The following is a 22,001-nucleotide window of genomic DNA, read 5'->3' as shown; positions in this document are numbered from 1 at the left end:
GAATGATGCAAATGATATTTTTCCTCAGGCTAATTTTAAATCTATAGAAAAATAGTTGTTATTTAATATCTATAAGTTCAGTAAATGCAGGATTGAGATAAAACAACATTATTTCAATTGCAAGGAAAGGTTTCTTAAACTACAGATTCCAAAGGTCATAGTGCCAAAAGTCGGTATATTCTAAAATGATAAGATGTAACAGCACATCTTTGTAAGTATTTACTGAAAATATTATTTACTGTCATTGTGATTTCAGGTCAAAGAGGAACATCACACAGTGAAAGCAGTTTTTAATAACATACTTTATTGTACAGCTGCAGGCTGCTCAGTGTTAAGTGGACAAGCATCACTACATGTGTGCAGTACATAAAAAACAGGTTTAACCCTGGAAAAGTGAAACTTGTTAAACGAGCCTCACTGCAGAACAACATCCTGTACAAAACAGAGACACCAGCCACACACTCCACCCGCCCTCAGCTTCACTCCTGTAAAGTGCATCTTAAGACCATAAAGACCATGACATCAGAAGGATTCATTAAAAGACTTCAAAAAACTGCAAACTACTTAATGGTCTTCACAAATTAATGGTCTTCACAGATTCCTCAAGAATAATAAGTCGGGATAATTAACTTTTTAATGATAATAATGACAATAAACCTGAAATGCTGTGGTTGCTGGAGACGAGATCAGGTAAGAATTTCATTTGTGATCTTTGGTGTTTGACTGAGAGTGCACTCCTGCCTCAAACCACCACAAACTCGTAGTAACTGAATTTGATGAAGCATTAAACATTCTTGCAGTTTGTGTGATAACATGTTCAAATGTTTTTAAAAAGTAAAATGTGTCATATATGTGTCATAAAAAAGTTAACTGATTAGTTCATATATATATATCTATATATATATGTTAGAATCATCCCCTGAATACCAAATACCAAAGACACGGGATTGAATTTTCTCACACCCACACCCACACCCACCCACACAACCTAGAACAAATCTAAAACTGATACGAAAGCTGTAATGAAATTCTTGACAGACGCCTCTTTCCAAGCTCTGTTTTAGTTAGTGTCAGTTACTCGTGGTTTAATGTAAAACTTGTTACGTGTGTGTGTGTGTGTGTGTGTGTGTGTTTGCACGGTCTGACAGATGAGACGAATGACATCAGTGTTTCTCAGACGTTTTCTGGCGTGCCTCCCCCATCAGAAGCCAAAAATGTTCACGCCCCCACACTCCTACAACATTTTTCCTTTATTTATTAAAAACATGACCCAAGTTGACTTTTAATTACACAAATGTCAACCTGATAGCATTAAAACATGTGTTTCTTTTCTGAACATAAGTTATATAATTAAATTTTAAGCTTGATTTATCATCCTGTGCTGAATCTCTGCGCTCGTGTGTCTGCGTTGCTCTGCTGATGTTGGACTCTGATGAATTTTAAACGGCGTGAAAAGTAGAGAACTTCAGAACTGACTGAGTTTACGCTCGTGTTTAAATGATTATTACACACGCGTTTACTTTGGCAGACTGATAGCTGTTGCAATTAGCACATTGCCACTGTGAGCCCATTAGATCTCATTCAGCAGAGACATTATCCTTGTGTTAATCAATATGATGTTGTCACTGCATGTTACCACCAAGTGGACCATAGATGCTGCAGTTCACGCAGCTACAATGTATCAACTGCACAATTTTAATGGAGCCTCAGTTTCACTGCATGTTATCTGGTTGCCCGGCTGCAGGGGCCCACAGATTGAAAGCGCCTTCATGAGACAGAAAATGAGAAATTCACAACCAGAAATCATAAAATCATATCTTGTAAATCATTTATTGTTTGTATGAGAGCGATGGGAATTTAGTTTTTTTGTGCAGTAATGAAGAGCAGAGACCAACAAGAGACAAAAAAACAATATTGTTCGCATTAGGAAGATAATTATAGCAACAATACTTTGCTTCAGAATCTGGTAAATCACTGGCGTGTAGTTCACTTTCACTGAATTCTTTTCTTTGCTCATCGTTCAAAACAAAAACAGCTGAAAAAGGTTGATCTGCGTTTTGTTTGCTTCCTTTCTTCCTGTAAAGTTCTTTAAGTGTTGACATATGCAAACATGCGATTACTTATTCATGAAAAAACTCAATCTGCTTGCCATTATTTCTTGACCAATAATGAAAACCAGAGCGTTCAGGGTCTCTCCAGCTGCGTGCCTCTGCATGATTCTCTATTTATGATGCACAAGCTTCAATCAACACTGTGCACGGTAAGTAGAATCTGAGATGTGCTGATTCGGCATCTAAGACGTCCCACAATTACGTCCAGGCTCACACGAGGACCCAGGATGGACCGTCCACCACCGCCCAAAGGAGGCGAGCGGGAAGAAAATCATCTTCTCCTGCTGGACATCATCCGCTGTGGCTCCTGATGTTGTTCCAGCTAATCAGATCAATCCTCAACGTGACTCTCAGGTTTCATCAGTTTGATCTGATTCATGTTCTGGCAGTCACACCAGCTTTACCGTCCACGTTTATAAAATTGTTGATAAACATGTGGAAACACTGGCTTCCTTTAAAAACAGTCCAAGTAAAAGTGGGTTGTGAAAGCCAACTCCACTCTTTGCTCAGTCACATATCTCTCAGTATTAAGCTGTCCGTGTAATAAACTCCAATATCCTCACTGCTTGTTTTCTCGCCGTATATTAACGTTTTCTTAAACATAGACGTTTTCTGTAGAAAGACTCGCAGCAACAGAAATCACAGGACAAACTCATAGAGGTCATTCAGCCCTTACAACAAAAACAAGGTTGTAAATATTTTTTGCTAACTCACCTGTTTCAGTATTTGGAGGCTTGCAGGCTGCTGTGGCTGCGAGCTGTCATAGAGCTGCTGCTCAGAGTCGCTGCATCATGTTTGCCATCCTGCTCCCTGTTGGAGCAGTTTTGATCTGACAATTATCTGACTAATAGCCTGGCGTGCTGTGTGGTGCAGGCTGTCCAAAAAGTTTGCGCTCCAGTTTTGATGAGTGAAATTCTAGTATTTGAATAGTGTGTTAGCAATTTGCAGGGATGTTTGAGAGATGAAGCTCCTCACCAAGATTTCCAGGAATTGGTAACTCAGAACGCCACCCTTTTATCCAAGTATGGCCACTTCTGGCTGCAAGAGCCCAATATGGCAGGGACCAAAACGCTAGCGCTGAGGTTTCACAATCACACTACAAAAATGATGGGTTTGTATAATTTGCTTCCCTGTGTACCATCTGGAAAGTACATTTTCAGAAATCTGAAGTCTCTCCAGTCTTTTGATATCTGTTAACAAACAATCACTGTCTGTTGATTAACATGTTGCAGTGCTTCCACATGCAATGACATTTATGGCACACGTAATGCAATTGCTCACCAAAGATCAAAAACCAGCCAATCACTCAAACCTCTCTTCCATTGTTGTGCTGGTGCAGACTGTCCTCATCTCAACAGATCTGAGAAGCAGACGTTGGGTCCATGGGAAGGTGATATGGCAGCCAGAGGCCGTAGCACCTCCCATAGACACGGACATCAGCTATCTAAATCTTGTCTGTGTTTCGGTGCCGGTCATAGATAGTGGCACTATAAACACACTGATAACATCAAAGAGAATCTCGTATTCCCTCCTAAAAAAGTAGGTGAATACCTTCATGCTAGCCACAGATTTCAATTCAGATTTGTGGATAATATTATTTATTCCTATTTACAGTCTTTATTAGACAGTGACAGTTTAATGGGGGCAGCCCAGGCTACAGTAGCGAACTCATCCTTCAGTAAAAACGATGCCTGTTCTACCAGGTGAGCTATGAGGGTCCACATTCATGCCTTTTACCATTAAACACATTCTCAAATGTCATATAGGAAAGTACCGTGAAGCTGCCAGTATGCTCCAGCTCTGGAAACCCCTCAGTCACCCTTTCTGTACCAGCCGGGGTGGAGTGACTGAGTACCACAGAGTGTACCTTTTCCAACCCAAAAGCAACAATCCAACCCACGTCTCAAGCGAATGGCTGGCTGTGTGGGTGAACACTTTTGGCACTTCTCATGTGTACAAACCAGCACAACCATTTTAATAGCTTCCAGCACAGACTGGCTGAAAATGTGTGTCGTTATCATCATATTTAAAGGACAATCACATTTCAAGCAGACGAGATATGTTCTTACATGATCCATCCCTTATTTTCCTCAATATGATCCTTGGTTATGAAAACAAGTCCAGGAGACATGTAACAAACAAGGTCCTCACGAGTCACATGACTTTAACCATTATTGTTTTAAAGTCACTATTTCCTCAGTTCAGGGCTGTACCATATCATATCCAAGAGGTGTTTTAGGGTTGTACCGTGATGGCGGTGAAGGTGGGAGCCATTGTTTTGAAGCTTTGCTATCATTAGGATGGTATTTCGGAGGAGTTGAAGGTCGATACCGCTGTGGTATTTAAGCTCCGTTGGATCAAACCATTGTGGAGGGTGAAAGGTGCCTTTAAAAGTCGTAGGGTCGTACCATCATGGAGGTGGCGCGCAGGGAGTAGCTGGGACCTTTGAAGTGGTGCCACTTGATGCCGTTAAGCTTCCTGATGTTATGGCCGATGGAGTAGTACACACCATTTAGGTTGGAGAAACCGCAGGCATCAAACCACCAACCTGATGGAGGCAAGAGGGAGTGAGAAACAAAAGCCAACTAATAACACTAATGCAGTAATAAAACAAGCAGACTGCAGTGGTACAATTTTACTTTAGGATTCATTCACTATCCACTATTCATTCACTCTCACATTCACACACTGGTGGAGGCAGCTACAGTTGTAGCCACAGCTGCCCTGGGGCAGACTGACAGAAGCGAGGCTGCCATATCGCGCCATCGACCCCTCTGGCCAACACCAGTAGGCGGTAGGGTAAAGTGTCTTGCCCAAGAACACAACGACCAGGACAGAGACAGCAGGAGGATCGAACCGGCAACCTTCCGGTTACGTATAAGCTTCCCAACCCCCTGAGCAGATATTAGCAGATATCTATATTTTTGTGATGCACCCATAAAGTTTTTGAAAGCAGCTTGCTAACTGAGCTTGCCAATAAATATGTTCACAGACATAAATGTTCACCACAATACTGAAGTGCCACTTGAGTCAGTGTCACCGACTCACGGGCGCCCTCTGCTGCCCTAAAGCCAATTTGCACTTAATTTCTATTGAAAGGGAAGAATAGAAAGCAGAACAGTTCCCTGCATTGATTTTGGTCAAAGTTTTAAAGAGTCTAGAAACCAGTGAGTGATGTCACTGTGGCTGCCGTCTTTGATATACAGCTAGTGCTTTTTGAGTGAGTGGCATGTCCTCTCTGATATTTGTTTAGTACTGAGAATGTCATTCTGAAATAATCACACAAGACTCGTATCTGTAGTTTCTCCACAGAACAGGACACAGAACAGGACACATTTCTGTTTAAGCTTCATTTAGATTTATAATTATGTTTGTTCTAAGCCTGCAAACAATTAGAAATGTTCGACAAACATAAAATGTTTTTAACAGTGAATATAAAAGCAATAAAATGTCAGCAGGGGGACCCACTGGGATCTGTTTCTCAGTTTTGTAAATAAGTGACACGTGTCCGAAAATAATACTTTAATTCCTGATCTCAGGATGTTTTTTTTCTTTTAGAAAGTTTATATCATTTCCATATTTGGGGGTCATTTTCAAAGTCTGACTGAAATTTCTCCGTGAGAGAAAACTGTAGCTGTACATGTTTGTCTGTTCTTCGTCTCTCTCCTTACTGTTACTCCCCTCGGTTTCTTATTTCGTCTGTGTCACTGTCTCTCTTTCACTCAGTAAATTGCTGTGATTTTAAATGACTCACTGTCTAATGGTGACCACTGGCGTCTTTTTCTCAAAGGACTTGACGTTTTGCCGAAACGATTAAGTTAATTCACAGCCAATCGAGGGGAGTCTAAAGAGCTGTTTGTCTTGGCGTTGGCGTGAGATGAAGGGTGGTGCAGTGAAAGATGATGGGGACAGATGTTTGAAAGAGCAGAACTTTGGGGGGCAAACACTGCTAATTTTGATCTGCAAACAGCAAACAATGTATTTGTGAATCATCATGTGTGTTTTATTTGTTATGTCAGTAGTAAACTTTCAATAAATGTATCCAGTTGTTTCATGGTTTTCATGGTTTTAAGTGAAATTGTGTCTTTGCAACACAGACTACATCCAAGAACGCTGAGGTGATTGTTGCGGTGATTTTGTGCTTTATAAATAAATTTGAACTGAACCTTATTATTTTTTAATTCAGGTGTTTTTAGCCCACGTGCTAAAGGTGTGTAAAATCATGTACCTATCTATGCCTTTACAGACATTTGTGAAAGACGGGCTTGTTCTAAAGAGCTCACTGAAACATGCTCCATGGTTTCAAACATGGCTCCACGATCGTCCTAGGTCTTCCATGACCGGCTGTAAGTTGTGTTGTTAAGTGGAAATGTTTACGAACCACAAGAACTCAGCCATGAAGTGTGAGAGCATGTAAAGTTTCAGAGCGGGGTCACAGAGTGCGTAAAAGGCCCCACGTTTATGGCCAAGCAGCTCCTGCAGGTGGGATGACCCAGAACTTTTGTCCATGTAATGCATGCAGTGTTTCTATTTTCTCAAAAATATCTTAGTATCTCAACTCTATGGAGTATTTCCAATACATAATCTCATTTATTTCATTTGTTTGCTTTAAACTGCTGACGAACAGAAAAGCTTCTACCTCCAGTGAGCATCATGGCACATTTGCAGTGTTCACAGTTGTCGTTGTCTTTGTCTCGGGTGCTGAAGCCGGACCCGTGGGTGGTCAGGCTGCTCTGCTTCCCTGCTGTGCCACTGTAACCTCTCAGATACAACCTGAGGGAGAGGAGACACACAGGAGGATAAGATCTGATGAAACAAACACTGATTTAATCTTTTCTTGTAGACAGGACGTATTTACAGTACATCTATGAGGCAGTTAATCCAGTGGATCACCATCTGGTGACTCTGTTTTTGGCAGGACCAAGTGTGTTGGTCCTTCATGGAATTCACTGAATTCTGACCACCCATGGGTCCGGCTTTATGGAATTAATGGAATTCCATAAGGTGTTTTTATAAAGCTGTGTGAAAATCTTTCTGTTGCTCAACACAATCACAGACGAGTGCATTGACTCACTGAAGCGTGCCAAAAACAGTTCCGCAAGCTGAGCTGCAGTGTTATCAGTTTTCATCAAATTAACAGCAATTTTCACAACTAATAAATTATAAAGTGTTTTTTTCCCCACAGACTCTCTGAATAATGCAACATCTCATTTCCTCAGCTGACAAGATCAACAATTTCAGGACATCATTTTTGGGGTTTATGAATCTGTGGTTGAACCATGTCATTAACAATTTAATTATAATTAATAGCAGGAAAATAAATCGCAGAGTTACAACACAGCAGCATTTCCAAAACAATCAATATTAGTCTGTTCAAGTTTGAATATTATACACGCCTTCAGATGTAATCAGCAGCTTTTTATTTTCATTATTATAGTAAAAATAAACTCTAAAAACTTTAAAGTAAAACACTGTCTGTGTGTGTGTGTTTGGACTGCGGTTGTACCTGTACTGCTGTCGCTCACTGGTCAGTGTAAATCGGTCATAGTGGGAGTGGGCGGAGTTTCCCTCCCAGTCCATCATCTCCACCCTCATAGAGTAGACACCTTGATTAGTCAGCAGGTGCAAAACTTCATTACCCATCCAGTGCTCGCCCAACACGTCCCCAAAACCCTGCAGGGAGAATCATAAGAGGAGCACACTTTACACTGATAATGACAATGACAGGATAAATCCTGGTGACTGTGACACAAACGCACCATTTTGTACTCCCTCCAGCTCCTCTGGAAGTCCACGCTGCCATTAAACCGTCTCTGGAAGACTGTCCAGCCTCCACCACTCGTCTCCATGTCACAGTAAACCTTCAGGGGGAGAAACAGAAATGACTGATCATTAACTACCAATGATGATTTAAATTATATTAACTGTAACTATTAGAATCACATTATTCTAAATACAAAGACACTTGAATATAAAGACGGTTTCTCTTTCTGTTGAACATTTTGAGGTCATTTAAACATAATCGTTGAAGCTGATTATTAAGGGCAGTTGTTAGCTAGCAGGAAACAGATGACAAAAAAAGGAGTTTGATAAGAAAACTCCTGTTAAAGCCATTTTATAAACATTTTAATGTACAAAAATGTTTGCACATGTTTGCTGTTGAGGCGTTACCTGCACAGGTTCAGTCCTGTTGCCGATGTAGATGTGATACAGGCCGCTCACATAGTGACCGGCCTTGTAAGCATCTGCACAGTCCCTCCACATCTGGGTCCTGGGAGGCGCTGCTACATCAAAACGCCAGAAGATTGTGAGAAATATAAATGTACTGTGTGAAAAATACTACATGTGTACCTCTGTGTGTGTGTGTGTACCTGTAGTACTAGCCACCATGTTAAGGAGCGTGTGGACAGACTCCATCAGCTGCGTCTGTTGTCTCTGCAGGGCGGTGTTGTTGGTGCTGGCGACTCTCAGCCGCCTCTCTAAAGACTCGATGGCCGCCATCTGAGTCCTGATGACGGACTGAGCCAGAAAAAAGTTTCACTGCTGTTTAAGCACTTTCTGCTTTTTGGTTCTCCCTCGCCAAGACAGCCCAGATTACAGCAGTGAAATCATCATCTACGTGCTTAAAACTCTATAATTAACATTTATCACTCAAGTTTAGAAGCTTGTGGTTTTTAAACCACTTGGGTTTGCAAATATCACGTGAGGCAAAAATCCATGTTGATATTTGATTTCATAAACTTAAAAATGTTTCTGATGGTGATATATAAAATTACAAAGGTTTACTAACTTGAAATCTGTTCTTCTCCTGCCTCATGTCCTCCAGCTCTCCTCGCTGCTTAGACTCCAACATCTGAACTTTGCTCTCCAAATGACTGAAACAAAAGAAAAAACAACTCAGCTCACAGCAGCACAGTTTTTGTTTCAGAGCTTTTTCCCATAAAGTAAATCAAAGAAACTGCAAAAATGCTTTGATTGCATAATTTACACAAGTCAAAGACAAAGTAGATCTTTGTGTTTTGATGATACAACCAACAAAGTTAATAAAATGCTCTGCTGTGAGTTTTCTGACTCGTGTGTTATCAGCTCTATGCATGCTGTTTGCTTTTAACCAGGTTAGACGGCCGTGGCCCTAAAGTGCAAAACAAAGCAACAAAAAGAAAAACAGAAGAAAATCTCAGGAAATAAAACGAGACTTCACTTTAGACAAAAGTTTATTTTCTTTATTCTTGAATGAATAACAGTCTCAGTCATCCCGTCAGAGGACGAGAGTAATGGTGACGTTTCCTTTTATCAAGAGTCATGTTGAACTGTGGTGATGTGAGGGTTTTGGGTGCACAGGCTGAAAATCCTAACTGGGTTTGCGTACGCAGTCCATCACTTCATGCTTCTCATTCTGCTCCTCTGCTATATTTTTTCTTATACGTTGCACTTAGATTAAAATTTTTCATATCTGGAAATGTGAATACAAAGACTTTCTGTTATAAACTCTGCTGTCACACTATTTTTTGTTGTACTAAGGAAAAATGAGACTCAGTAATATCATCACAACAGAAATAAGAAGCCTCCTTAAACATAAGAGATGCTGGTGTCCTTCGCTGCACGCGGTTTCGCAGTTTGCCTCACAGTTCAGATGTGAGTCAGTAATTGTTCTGTGATATTTGCAAGATTGCACAAATTCCACTGTCTGTATGAGTCTTTTAAAACCTGAGGACTAATATTATTTTTTGGGAGATCAAGTTTTTGTGCAGGTTGTTTTTTTTCTTTCTTTTTCAGATGCAAAGAGAAAAGCTGCCTTTCTAGTGCTGCAGGCCTGGTGTTACACAAACACTTGTAAAGAAATAATGGAAAAGGGCCCAGGAGATTCCACACTTACAAAACCAAAATGTAAACTAGAAGGGTTCTGGAACAGCTCACTTTATTCAGTCACGATTTCTACCCTTGTAATAGCTTTACACGCATGCAAACAAGCAGCATAGGACGGAGGAAGAAATGAAGGCTTTCCTGAGAAATCCTAATTACATCCAAGTGAAGAGCAGGAGCAGCAAAATCTTGATAAAAACATTAAGGTGGTCTGAAAGACTATATTCTATTCTGTTTTTGATGGAGCGGAGTTTTTACCTCCCGAATTACTCCCGTATTACTCATTAGCGAAGCTGCAGCAGCGAAATAAAGATTAATATTGCGACCATCATTTCTGGTGCCAGATCAGACTACAGTTCTCGTTATCTGTGCAGCTGAACCAGCAGTAGAGCTGCTGAAAATAGACTCCAGCCCACAGTTGGGTCAACAAAGTATGAGCCAAATGAATGAAACCCGATGAAGGAGTGGCAGGAGTTTCAGAGGGGAACGTGGGACACTCGAAGTGGCTGAACTTCTAGTTCAAACTCGCTAAGAGTGCGTTGGTCTGCAGGAGTCCGGTGGAAAAATGTTATCTTCTTTTAAATGTTTCTACAAATAAGCTCCATCTAAGTGACTTATGTGGTGAAAATATGCTGAATACACACTAACTACTGGCAGCCATTATCAGAACACTTCTTTTAAATATAGTATTAAATAGCTGATGAGGAAGACTCAGACTTTGAAGGGTCAAAGTTTCTCCATGTGGATCCAACACCCATGCTCATGGCCTTACACTGTACATTAGTGTTGATCACGGCTGTTGGTTCCACCAAAGCCACCAAACAGCCAGGCAATAAAAATCCAACTGACCACTTCTCACTTCTGTCTTGATAAACACCTTTCTGGTGGCACTATGGGCTCAATCACTGCGTTGCAAGTCTTATTAGATGTAATATGATGTTCATTTTGCAAACGATGGTCCCAGTTAGTGTGGAGAAGGACGGGACACACGTTGTGATTGACAGACTGCATCCATGTGATCATGCAGTGGAGGGGTAGGCAACTCCAGGCCTCGAGTGCCGGTGTCCTCCAGATTTTAGATCTCACCCTGGGTCAACACACCTGAATCAAATGATTAGTTCATTACCAGGCCTCTGGAGAACGGCAAGACATGTTGAGGTGGTGATTCAGCAATTTGAACCAGCTGTGTTGGATCAAGGACACATCTAAAACCTGCAGGACACCGGCCCTCGAGGCCTGGAGTTGCCCACCCCTGATGTAGTGTCTTTGTCAGATCCACGCCTCACTCATAACATCTGTTTTTTAACAAAAAAAACAAAAAAACACTCAGCTAAATGCTCCACAATAAGATGTCGTGTCTTTACCGTCAGAGATTAGCGTGTTAGCATGCTAAGTAGCCAACCATACAGTCTCTTGAGGCTGATTCAAAGGACCATTAATTCTGCAGTTTTTTAGATTTTAAGATTAAAAATTTGACACATAATTTCATTTAACATTGTTAATAATCTCTGTCTCTCTTCCACAGCATGTCTTTATCCTGTCTTCCTTCTCTCACCCCAACCAATCACAGCAGATGGCCCCGCCCCTCCCTGAGCCTGGTTCTGCCGGAAGTTTCTTCCTGTTAAAAAGAGTTTTTCCTTCCCACTGTTGCCAAAGTGGTATTTCACAGGGAGTCATATGATTGCTGGGTTTTTCTCTGTGTATTATTGGAGAGTCGACCTTACAATATAAAGCGCCTTGAGGCGACTGCTGCTGTGATTGGCACTGTATAAATAAAATAGAATAGAATTTAATTTAGCATACAGTAAACACTTATTTCTTACACACTTTCTACATAAATAAGTAAACTGATATCAAGAGGATTTAGGCTTCAATACTCTCCTGTAGTTCTGTAATACGTGAATATGACTCTTACAACCACACGTCCACTTTCTGAGAGGTGTAGCTGACATAAGTCAGACGTGAACCACCATCATGCTGTATCATGCAGCTCGTTTACAGCGATGACTGATGTTATTCTACATTAGCAGGTGAGACTTTGGTCACATTAGGAGCTGAAACACGCTATCAGCTTCTGCTTCTGATCACTTCAACATGCTGACCCGCACATGAACGGGGAAACGCTAATGTGGTGTGGACTGATGGGGAGCCACTGATCGCTGTGGTTTGTGCAGCATGAGTGAAGTGGTGTGTGTGAATGTGTGTGTGTTAAAATGTGTGTGCAAAGTTTATGTACTCTTGTAGATTCAGACAGCTGTTTTACTGAGGTCTCAAAAGTATGCGAGCCAAAAATGTATTGTGTGGGTGTTTATGGTTTCAGGATTTCTAGAAATCTCTACTCCTAGAAATCAGGAGCAATCGGGCACAAAAGACACAAAGACGTCAGTTTTGTTGACACAAACTTAGACACGGTTGCTAATAATGTGTTCAGTGATGCAATCTACTTTGGCTTCAGTTTGAAGATGAAGCTGGATAAAGTCCAACTTGGGACTTTAACAGATTTCAGATCTGTATCATGTCATCTGACATGTTATCAGCTCTTCTTTGATTGCATTGTCAGACTGGTTTGGTTGCCCATTTTCTGTATCTGGACCAAACATGACACCTGCATTTGTTTAGAAAGGTCTCATCGCCTTATTTCCTTCATACGTGTCAAAGTAAAATCCACATGAAAGCCAGGACGATGGGCTCCCAGCAGAACATCTCACGATAATGAGATGATCAATGTTACTGATTTGTTATCGACTTCTTTGTGCTTTTGATGTTGTGGCTGATCATCAGCGAATGCTCCGCTTGCACCATAGTCTCACACACCCGCACTCTGTTTGTCTGTTACTGTAAACATGCTCGATAATTGCTCTGCATGTTTTACTGCACAGTGCACGGTCCAAGTTCACCTCACAATGAAAAATGACAAAAATATTGTGTCTCCAAATATTTCTGCGTCTTGCAGTAACAGCTGAGGACATATTTACGTCGCTGCGATGATTTGCTTGTATTTCAGATGTTGTCACTGATAAGCTGCTCGTCTTTTTTCCTGTCAGGCTGCAACAGAATATGTTTTAGATGTTGATCTGTCTCGGGGGAAATCTCAGAAATATGCCACTGTTAAAGAGGCTGATCATGGACGCACGCTTTGAGCTGTTGAAGAAGCAACATTTTGACATCATGTCTAGAAGCAGATCCAGTATGTAGCAGGAATGCTAAATCTGTCAGCTACCTCGTGTGCACTGCAAAAAATAATGTATATAAGCCTTCTCCAGTCTTTTTTCTCTCTCGCTGTCGTGTCCGGCAGTGTAGCAATCAGAACTGTTTTCTGAATGCCAAAAAGATTTACTTTCACAAGTGGAGCATTACGGCATTTGTTATGATGGTGCACTTGACAGTCATATTTTATTAGAATTTTATTAGTATTTTTTATTTTGGATCATTACAACCATAACGGACAAGACCGGGGGGGAAGAAAAAAAGAAAGAAAGACCCAGCAAGCACAGTGCAGGAGCCCACAGGGGCTGCAGCACCGAGCACACAAAGCCTGATCCAACGACATCATCTGAACATGAAAAAATAAATACTTGACTTCCAAATACATAAAACTGTAAACAGGTGAATATACAGTGCTTATTAAATGTATTAGACCACCTGTAATAAATACAAGAACACACAATGTGTTTGACGTCTGTCAAAACCTCTACTAACTAAGAAAATAGCAAAATAAATCCACCTTTTTACCCAAACTTGTCATAAAATCAAGTAAAACCTTCAGTCAGAATATTTTTGTTTGTTTGATTTCAGGAACACTTGAGACAAAGATTTACACCCAAAATACTGACTTTTGCTTTTTAAAAAATTTACATTTTTATATGTAATTTATAACAGAAGTAGAATGTAAAATATAAAATTTAATGTAATCTGATAAAATTAAATTTACTTGATTGGTATACATTCAGCTTACAGCAAACCTATTTTTTCTTAATGATCATTTTCATAAATGAACATTTGATTCGATATATTTCAGCTACATTTTCATTAAAAAAATGGCTTTATTTTTATGAGGGCAAAGAAAAATGTATTAATAGCTACTAGAAAAGCTCATCAGTCATACACATATTATCCAATCAGTTTCATTATGTTTTGACAAAATATAACATTGGGATCCCGATGAGGTCATAGTATATAAAAGATAAACATAGTCTCCAGTTCTGAGAGTAAAGTCAGCGCTGAAGTGCCTCAAACCCAGATTCATTTCTCTGACGCCAAAAGAAGTCTAGTTTTATAAAAGTGCATGGGAAAACTACCCTCAGGCTAACCTGATCTATGACCTCAGTGACTTTATAGGGTCAGCTGCTAGCTGGAGTCGTAATGAATACAATATGATGTTCCTTTTGCAAGCTGTGCTCTGTATTAGTGTTAGAAAGGAGGTTATATGAGGTTCGGCTACTTTGCGACATGTCTCTGTCGTAGATGCGTATGATGTCAGTCTCACATGATCACTTGGCTGCTTTTAAAGGTTGTGATGTGCTAACTTCACTATTGCCGAGTTGTTCTTCTACAGAAAAAGAAATCCTGCCTCACTCCAAGAGGCTTCAATCCCTTCCTGTATTATTCTTGTTTCTTAACTAGTTTTGTTAACCGAGGTTTTATTAACTCGATTAACTCACAGCAGATGTTTTTGTTAATCAAATGTCCCCCAAAGGCCAATTCTGAGTCAGGACAAACCCTGTACAAGCATTCGATTGTAGAAAAAGTAGTCCTTTTAGCCTTTGTCTTTACTCAGAGTGATTTTAAATTGGTTTTATGATTAATTTCCACCTACGCAGACGCTGACGGAACAAAAACATTTCCCACCTGTTCTTATCTCGCAGCCGGCTGATCTCTGAAGTTTGCAGTAACAGTTCCTTTTCCAGCTTGTTGGTGGACAGAGAATTCTCCAGAAGCTTTATCTCTATCTGAGATGTGTGGTTTAGGACCTGATGAGAAACAAAAACAGAGAATAAACTCACAAAAGTCTGTTTTCAGATGACAGGTTCACTGGCAGCTCCTTACCTTTGCTTCGACCACATGGAGCTTGCGTGTCTGCTCTGCTGTGTGCGTGAGCAGGTTCGTGCCGATTTCCAGCATCGTGGCCGTTTGGTTGTGAACGACATGCGACTGCATGTTGGCAACGTCACGCCTGTTGTTCTTCTGAAGGAAGTTCTCCAACTGCACTCAATGAAAGGGAAAAGCAAGGTGTCAGAGTCTGTTATATGAGAGGAAGATGAGAAGTAAAACTCTAAAGACACAAGAGACACAAAGAAATCCATCCAGTGCACATCCAGTCATCACAGCGGAGTCATCCACCCAGAATCAAACAGACCGACTTCAAACTAAACGATTTTAATGACAACAGCGATCCCTTCAAGAATGAGGTGTGTTATAGTACAGCTGACCCTAGAGCAGTGGTGTCCAAACCCAGGCCTCGAGAGCCGGTGTCCTGCAGGCTTTAGATGTGTCCTTGATCCATCACAGCTCATTTAAATGGCTAAATGACCTCCTCAACATGTCAAGTTCTCCAGAGGCCTGATAATGAACTAATCATTTGATTCAGGTGTGTAGACCCAGGGTGAGATCTAAAACCTGCAGGACACCGGCCCTCGAGGCCTGGAGTTGGCCAAGCCTGCCCTGGAGTAACTTGTAGCATCTAAAATGAGTCTCTCAGAACCAAGACGACACTGAGCATCAAGATGAAAAGCCTCTGCTCTCCAAAAAGATCACTGGTGCCTTTCTGCAGTTTGCTGAAGTCATGTGAACAAGGCTGAACAATGTTTTGTGTTTAAATTAGATTAAAAGTTTCTGATTTGGAATGAGAAGTGTTTGGAGGAAAAACACAGCATTCCAACATAAAACTGTATCCCACCAATAAAACACGGAGCTGTTAGTTGGATGCATTAAAACAGGCTTCTTGGCCTGAAACATGAGATCAGTGAGCCCAAACTCGGGAGCATAAGACAACTCTTTATTGCACAGTCATACTTCGTACAATAGTACAATGAAATTGGAATATTGTGGGTCATACAGCAAGAGAACAACACGTCCTCTATCCTGCACGCTCTATAAACCCCTACCCTCCAACTACAAACCCTTCCAGTATTTCAAGTTTGTAGTGGTAATCAGCATGCTAACAGCTCAGGAAAAGCTTTAAGAAAAACAGCACACAGTATTCAAGCCAGTGACTCAGGACTGAGGCTGAAACCCTGTAGGATGAGCCAACCCAATGAGGAACCAATGTTCAACCCACAGGATCCAGAGCAGCTGAAATATTGCAAATTTCTGCATAAATATGAACGCAGCACCATCAGATTTTAGTCCTAGAAGACAAACCAACTAATGAAAGGAAATTAAAATGTTGGACTCTTTGTTTATTTAAGAAAAGGATCCGATATTATTATTATCTGTGAGGGTAACAGTTTAAGAGCCTTTGTTTTTATTACTTGGCGTGATCCACTTTTAGTCCTTTATAATGCCCAGAAAACATTCACGATGTTGGCGAGTGTCCTCCCATAAACGCTTCACTTTTGTCTTTTCACAACATTTCTGCTGGATTAAAGACTTTAACTTGGACTTAGTCGTGGACGACTTGTTCATTTTTGCTGTTGATTTGCTCTTCGGGGACACTGATGGGGAAACTGCCATTTTTGGTGTTATCCCAGTATACTATTCAGTATTTGCTGAGTGTCTGTCTCAGCTACAACCACTGGGATTCATCATCTGGAACCCACGAGTGTTCATACAGGTGCAGGGCAATGCATGGATAAAAAGACACAGAGCCAATAAAACAGAAAAGACGAGTATGTGATGAAAAGCTAATGAGTAAGTTTGAGGTCACGGCTAAAATAAAATGACTTGTGCTGAGTCTTTCCACAGTTCAGCAGTGAGTTGTTTTATTCTGGAAAGCCACCCACTCAGTGTATCAAGTTCACCAAATCCAACATGTTAATAAAACATGTCAGGGGGTCTGGTATATAAAGACGCAGGACTCTCCATCTCTGGGAATATCAACCCATGCCAGCTCGCACTGCCATGCTGTAATCTTCAACCCCGACAAATAAATAATCTATCCATCCAGCCATCCATTCGTGCCTCAGTCTCCACGTCCTCAGGATGTCAGTGCCACTGAGAAGAAGGAGTTGATAAATATACCGCTGGACCAACAAACAGATTGGTCCCAGTGGGACGGCCAGTAACCAGCGGAGCAAAGTTCAGGCCAGAGTGCCCAGAGCACATTTGGCTCTGGTGTAGATCACTTTTCTTGCAGGGGTCTCGTTGCAAAACCTAATTTGTTATTCCCAATAGTGACATTTTTCAAAGGTTTAACTAGTGTTTAAAGTTAGTTGGGGTTTGGCATCATTGTTTCTTTTGTGTTTCATTATCACATTTTTGCACAGATATTTTTAAAAAACGTGTTTGGAGAGAAAACAGATTTACTTTGCCTAAACTGAAAATCAGCTTGATGCTCCGTCTTGAAAAGCACATGAATGTCTGTATTTCCCTAAAAAATCAAGAAATGAATCGCAGGGATAATCTCATGTGCTCAAATCAATACATCAGCATACATGAGCATCGTGTGCAGGTGATTGGGTCGAGCACGTGGACAAAATCTATGAACATGGGTTTAAGCAATGCCAGGATTTCAAGAAATGATTAAAAAAACATGAACCCTGATCAAAATTAGACTTTAGATCAAACTAAATTAACTAGTTTTTGATATAATGATAAACAAATGCCAACAAAAGACAAGTTGGAGACACCAGTTCCATTGGCTAAAGTACTATTAATCTTAAAATGAGACCAGTATCACCAGGCAGAGCATGGATAGGACTGTAGTGTAAGTGATTACATTTCCTTAAAGACTTTCCTGAAATCAGTTTAATGTAATTTATTGAAGTATTTGTGCTATTTTCTTCATCTGTTCCACAGTATTTCATAAATATTGGGGGCGATCGTGGCTCAAAGAGCCCCGGCTCAGACAGTCTCGGTCGTTGTGTCCTTGGGCAAGACACTTCACCTACCGCCTACTGGTGTTGGTGCAGAGGGGGCTGATGGCGCGATATGGCAGCCTCGCTTCTGTCAGTCTGCCCCAGGGCAGCTGTGGCTACAACTGTAGCTGCCTCCACCAGTGTGTGAATGTGAGAGTGAATGAATAGTGGAAATGTAAAGCGCTTTGAGGGCCCCGAAAAGTGCTATATAAATGCAATCCATTATTATTATTATTGCACTCCATGCTGTTTATCTTAAAGCTTTAGTTACCTGTTATCAGACCTTTCGTATCATCATTTTAATATTTGCATCACCCCCTGTCATTAAAACACGTGTATGCATGTATGACAAATATTATGATTTCCTATGGATCCCTCCCCACCTTTGATAACCCAGACTATGCCCCTGATTATGTGTCAATAATACATTTTCTTTCATTTTAAATACTCTCCATAATGGAAAATTGTTCCTTCCTGATGCTGCCGACGAGTTCATGTGTAAAAAGTGCTTCAGACTCTGGCTTTAACTCACTTGTTATGACTGCTAAACACTGACAGGTGATTCATTTTTAATAAGTACCGCCTGATTTTCAGCAATGTTTTCATGCTTTTATTCCCATCAGCTGCCGATGTTATCCTGGTTGATTGACCTTATCATGTTCATCATTCTTCACGCATGCTGACGCCACTATTACTCATTTTCACTAACCAATTAAAGTGATTCCAGTGCTATTATGTTTAGTCTGCTTCAATTCGGATTCAGATTGAACAAGCATCGCTCTGTTCAATCAGAAAATTATTTTACAAGTGGGGAGATGCCTATCGGAGCGGTCACAAATTCGAATGGCCTTTCTTAGGGACTTTAGTGTGAGAGAGTAAATCGAGCTAACCTGGACTAAAGAGAGAGGGGAAAAATCTGATGCTTTGTCTCAGCGAGAACTTAATCAAATAATCAGCAAAGGAGAAAATAGCTGGAACGAGCCGGTTCATTTCTCCCTCCTGCTCTGCTTCCTGAGATGCCGTGCAGATAAAAGTTTGATGAAAGCCAAAACCTCCACCTGGCTGCTGCGCAGTCCAACCAGCAGAGCCAGAGAGGCCGAAACAGACACAGTATGGACAGAAATATGCGGCTTATGTGTGAGAGCGCGACTAAATACTCTTGAGATTTAAAATTAGTTCTTGGTTTTGTTCAGTCCCCAGAGACAGAGCATGCTTACTTCCTGTGTGAGGATACAACCACACGCAAAATAGTACTTCCTTTTAAGACTCACAAAAACTGGCATATATTTATAAAAACAGTCACACACACACAAACACAATTAGCTCTGCGCTCACAATTGCACACTACACAAGCAGAGCCTGACCAGCGAGCCCTGGGATTACGCACACAACCCCACGTATGGAGGGCTGGTTTCTAAGACGTTAACTCAAACCACATGTTGGCTTTGCTGTGATCTGGCCCTCTGGGTGACTTCACAGGGGACAGAGGGGAGAAGAGTGGGTGGGGGGGGCGCTGGGGTGGGGTCGCCAAACAGCCTCGATTACACCGAAGCACAGGCAAGTAGCACCGATAGCGATCTGGGGTAACAAGTGCACCGTGCGTCGCTGGAGTGTGTCGGGGTCTGAGTTGGCAGCTGAGGATGCGAAGGTGCGCTGAGGGACTGAAACATGGCTGCCGCCGCCCCTCTGCTCAAACAGCTAAAATCAGCTCTGTGTTTATCTTTAGTGCCGAGTAAGGAAGCAGTGTGACGTTTGAGTGCAGTGAAATGTGAAGTTTGGAGGTCAGCTCGCCATCAAAAACGAGGGTTTAAGTCCTGTTTCTCAACAGTTCCTTTCCCCATGACCACAATCGTTTTAAGCTTGAGTGATTCACCTAATAACCCCGAAAAAACTTCGGTTAAGCAAATATTTGACGTTGAATGATTGCTTGAATGTCCAGTCAAGGCGTTTAGTTGACATCGCTTCTGTTTATAAGGAGGAAGATTTTCTTTGCAAAGCAGAATTTTTGTTTGAGGTCACAGATGGAAAGCTGTGCTGACCAGCCTGAAAGCTAAATAAGACTGCAGGTGCCAGTGGGTAGCAAAATGACGATATTATCAAGTGTAAATGTGGAAATATTACCAGCATGTGAGCACAGAAATTCACGAGTACAGGAAAAGATTAAAAGTTTTCTATAGAAGTGACTGTAAACCCTGTGCAAACATAGACACACACACAAAAAGCAACAGAAGACATTTAGATATTTAACTTTAGTGTTTGTTTGTCATCCACGACTGCAGTGCAGATGGCTCTCCTAATTCAGACCTTCCCAGCTATTAGCCTACATAATGATATATTTTGACTTGGACAAACATGCTGAGTTCGATCCAGCTGAACAGGAGATAAGAAAGGCACACTTGCAGATCGTGTTATATTATTGCAGCATGCCTGTAAGTATTAGAGCGGCCAGATGTTTTGGCTGAAAATCAGAACTTTATAAACCGGCAGAACGAGCCAACAGCCTCAGGCTTCATTTCTGAGCACTGCTGCACTGTAGGCAAATATATCTGCCTGCGTGGTACCCGACCTTTGCTCTCTCCTCTTTTTGTGCACTCGCCAACTTTTGTTCTTTCCCCTCTGTGCTCTCTGTGCATGCCTCATGCATGAACTTGACTCCAGGGTCTCATGTGCAGAGGATCATAATCAGGATACTTCATCACTTTTTGTTTAGATAACTGCATAACATTTATAAATTTAAATAAACTCTCTTTATTTGTGAAGATCTGTGCAGTGATGAGCTGCTGAGTGAAGTTTTTTCAGTGGTTGTGCCTGAGGTGTGACACCTGCTAATGCTGGTCTTTCTGATACAGACAGGAATCCCTAAAGGTAGTCTGGACAGAATTTCATTTCCTTATGAAGCTCCACAGTGTCGGGACACAACGCAGATAAGCACAAAAAAATCTGATTAGGCTTAGTGGGGGGCAAAGCAAAGAATTTAAAAATATAGTTGCATGACAAAGTTAAAAACCGTAATTGCTGTTAAGAGGAAACCAAGTTTTTCCTGCACGTGCGGCAAAAGTTGACAGTTTAACAGCAATATTCAACCTGAGATTAAAAACACAATTTATGGACCATATTTGCTTTACCTCCATGAAAGCCATCAACGCAAAGAGACATTTGGTCAAGATAGCTCTATTCAATGTGTTTCGTTGCCTTTCCAGAACCTCGCACCATCAAACAAATGAATACTATAAAATCTGATAAATATTCTTAGTCACTAAAAGTAAAACAGAACAGCCAGTCAGGATCTTCTGCAGACCTCTGAGGTAGCTGCAATATAAACTATTCAAATACTTCTACTTTGCACTACGACATTGTAGAAGTTTTATTTTTACACAAATGCACATGTGAAAATGATGTGACAGTAATAATAACATACTTTCCAATTTAAGAGGTCACTGTCAGTCCATACTGTGCCTGAGAACATCCGACCCATAAAGACGAACACTTCCAACATGAGCTTCCCAAACAAAGAGCCCGATGCTTCCTTAACAACAGCTGCTTCCCACAAGCTCAACGGAAAATTGCTGCTGTTCAATAATTAATAAATATATAATGTGTATGAGAGGACAGCGAGGAGCACATGAGAGGACACACGCATGTCACTGCTTCCCAAAACAGCCACATTTAAACCAAAAAAACCTTAAAACATCTCATCATACTCTGCAAGAGGGTTTGTGTGTTTGTGTGTATGTGTGTGTGTGTGTGTTTAGACATCGTTGTGAGGACAGAAAATTGGCATGCTACTATACAGTCACTTATTGGGACCATGATCAGGTCCACACGAGTTTGAAGGCATTTTTGAGACTCAAAATGTGGTTTCAGGGTTCAGGCACTCATTTTTGATGGTTGGGGTGTGTGTGTGTGTGTGTGTGTGTGCATGTGCGTGCGTGTGTGTGTGTGTGTGTGTGTGTGTGTGTGTGTGTGTGTGTGTGTGTGTGTGTGAAGGAAGAGAGTAGCTAAGACGGTCCTT

The 22,001-nt window shown here is 41.2% G+C and overlaps 1 protein-coding gene across 3 annotated transcripts in view; it reads right to left on the bottom strand.

The window, feature by feature from the left end:
* Positions 1-284: 284 nt before the first annotated feature.
* The window catches only part of angpt4 (angiopoietin 4), a 70,119-nt gene continuing 48,402 nt past the window's right edge, over positions 285-22,001 (bottom strand). The window contains exons 1-10 of one of the 3 annotated variants that reach the window (XM_040009642.1): positions 15,404-15,522; positions 15,021-15,176; positions 14,823-14,944; positions 8,902-8,986; positions 8,483-8,630; positions 8,283-8,395; positions 7,871-7,972; positions 7,618-7,784; positions 6,751-6,884; positions 285-4,659 (exon numbers count right to left, since the gene is read on the bottom strand). In XM_040009642.1, the coding sequence (XP_039865576.1) occupies positions 4,499-4,659; positions 6,751-6,884; positions 7,618-7,784; positions 7,871-7,972; positions 8,283-8,395; positions 8,483-8,630; positions 8,902-8,986; positions 14,823-14,944; positions 15,021-15,176; positions 15,404-15,487 (1,272 nt within the window). In that variant the 5' untranslated portion in view covers positions 15,488-15,522 and the 3' untranslated portion in view covers positions 285-4,498. Of the gene's footprint in view, positions 4,660-6,750; positions 6,885-7,617; positions 7,785-7,870; positions 7,973-8,282; positions 8,396-8,482; positions 8,631-8,901; positions 8,987-14,822; positions 14,945-15,020; positions 15,177-15,403; positions 15,523-22,001 lie in introns of those variants that run through there. The other 2 variants (XM_040009633.1, XM_040009627.1) reach the window with 2 other exon arrangements.

This window comes from Simochromis diagramma, unplaced genomic scaffold (genome assembly GCF_900408965.1).
Source record: "Simochromis diagramma unplaced genomic scaffold, fSimDia1.1 OVJJ01000320.1, whole genome shotgun sequence".
NCBI lineage: Eukaryota > Metazoa > Chordata > Actinopteri > Cichliformes > Cichlidae > Simochromis > Simochromis diagramma.
Note: the sequence above shows the minus strand (reverse complement) of the source record. Positions and strands in the feature narration are given on the sequence as shown.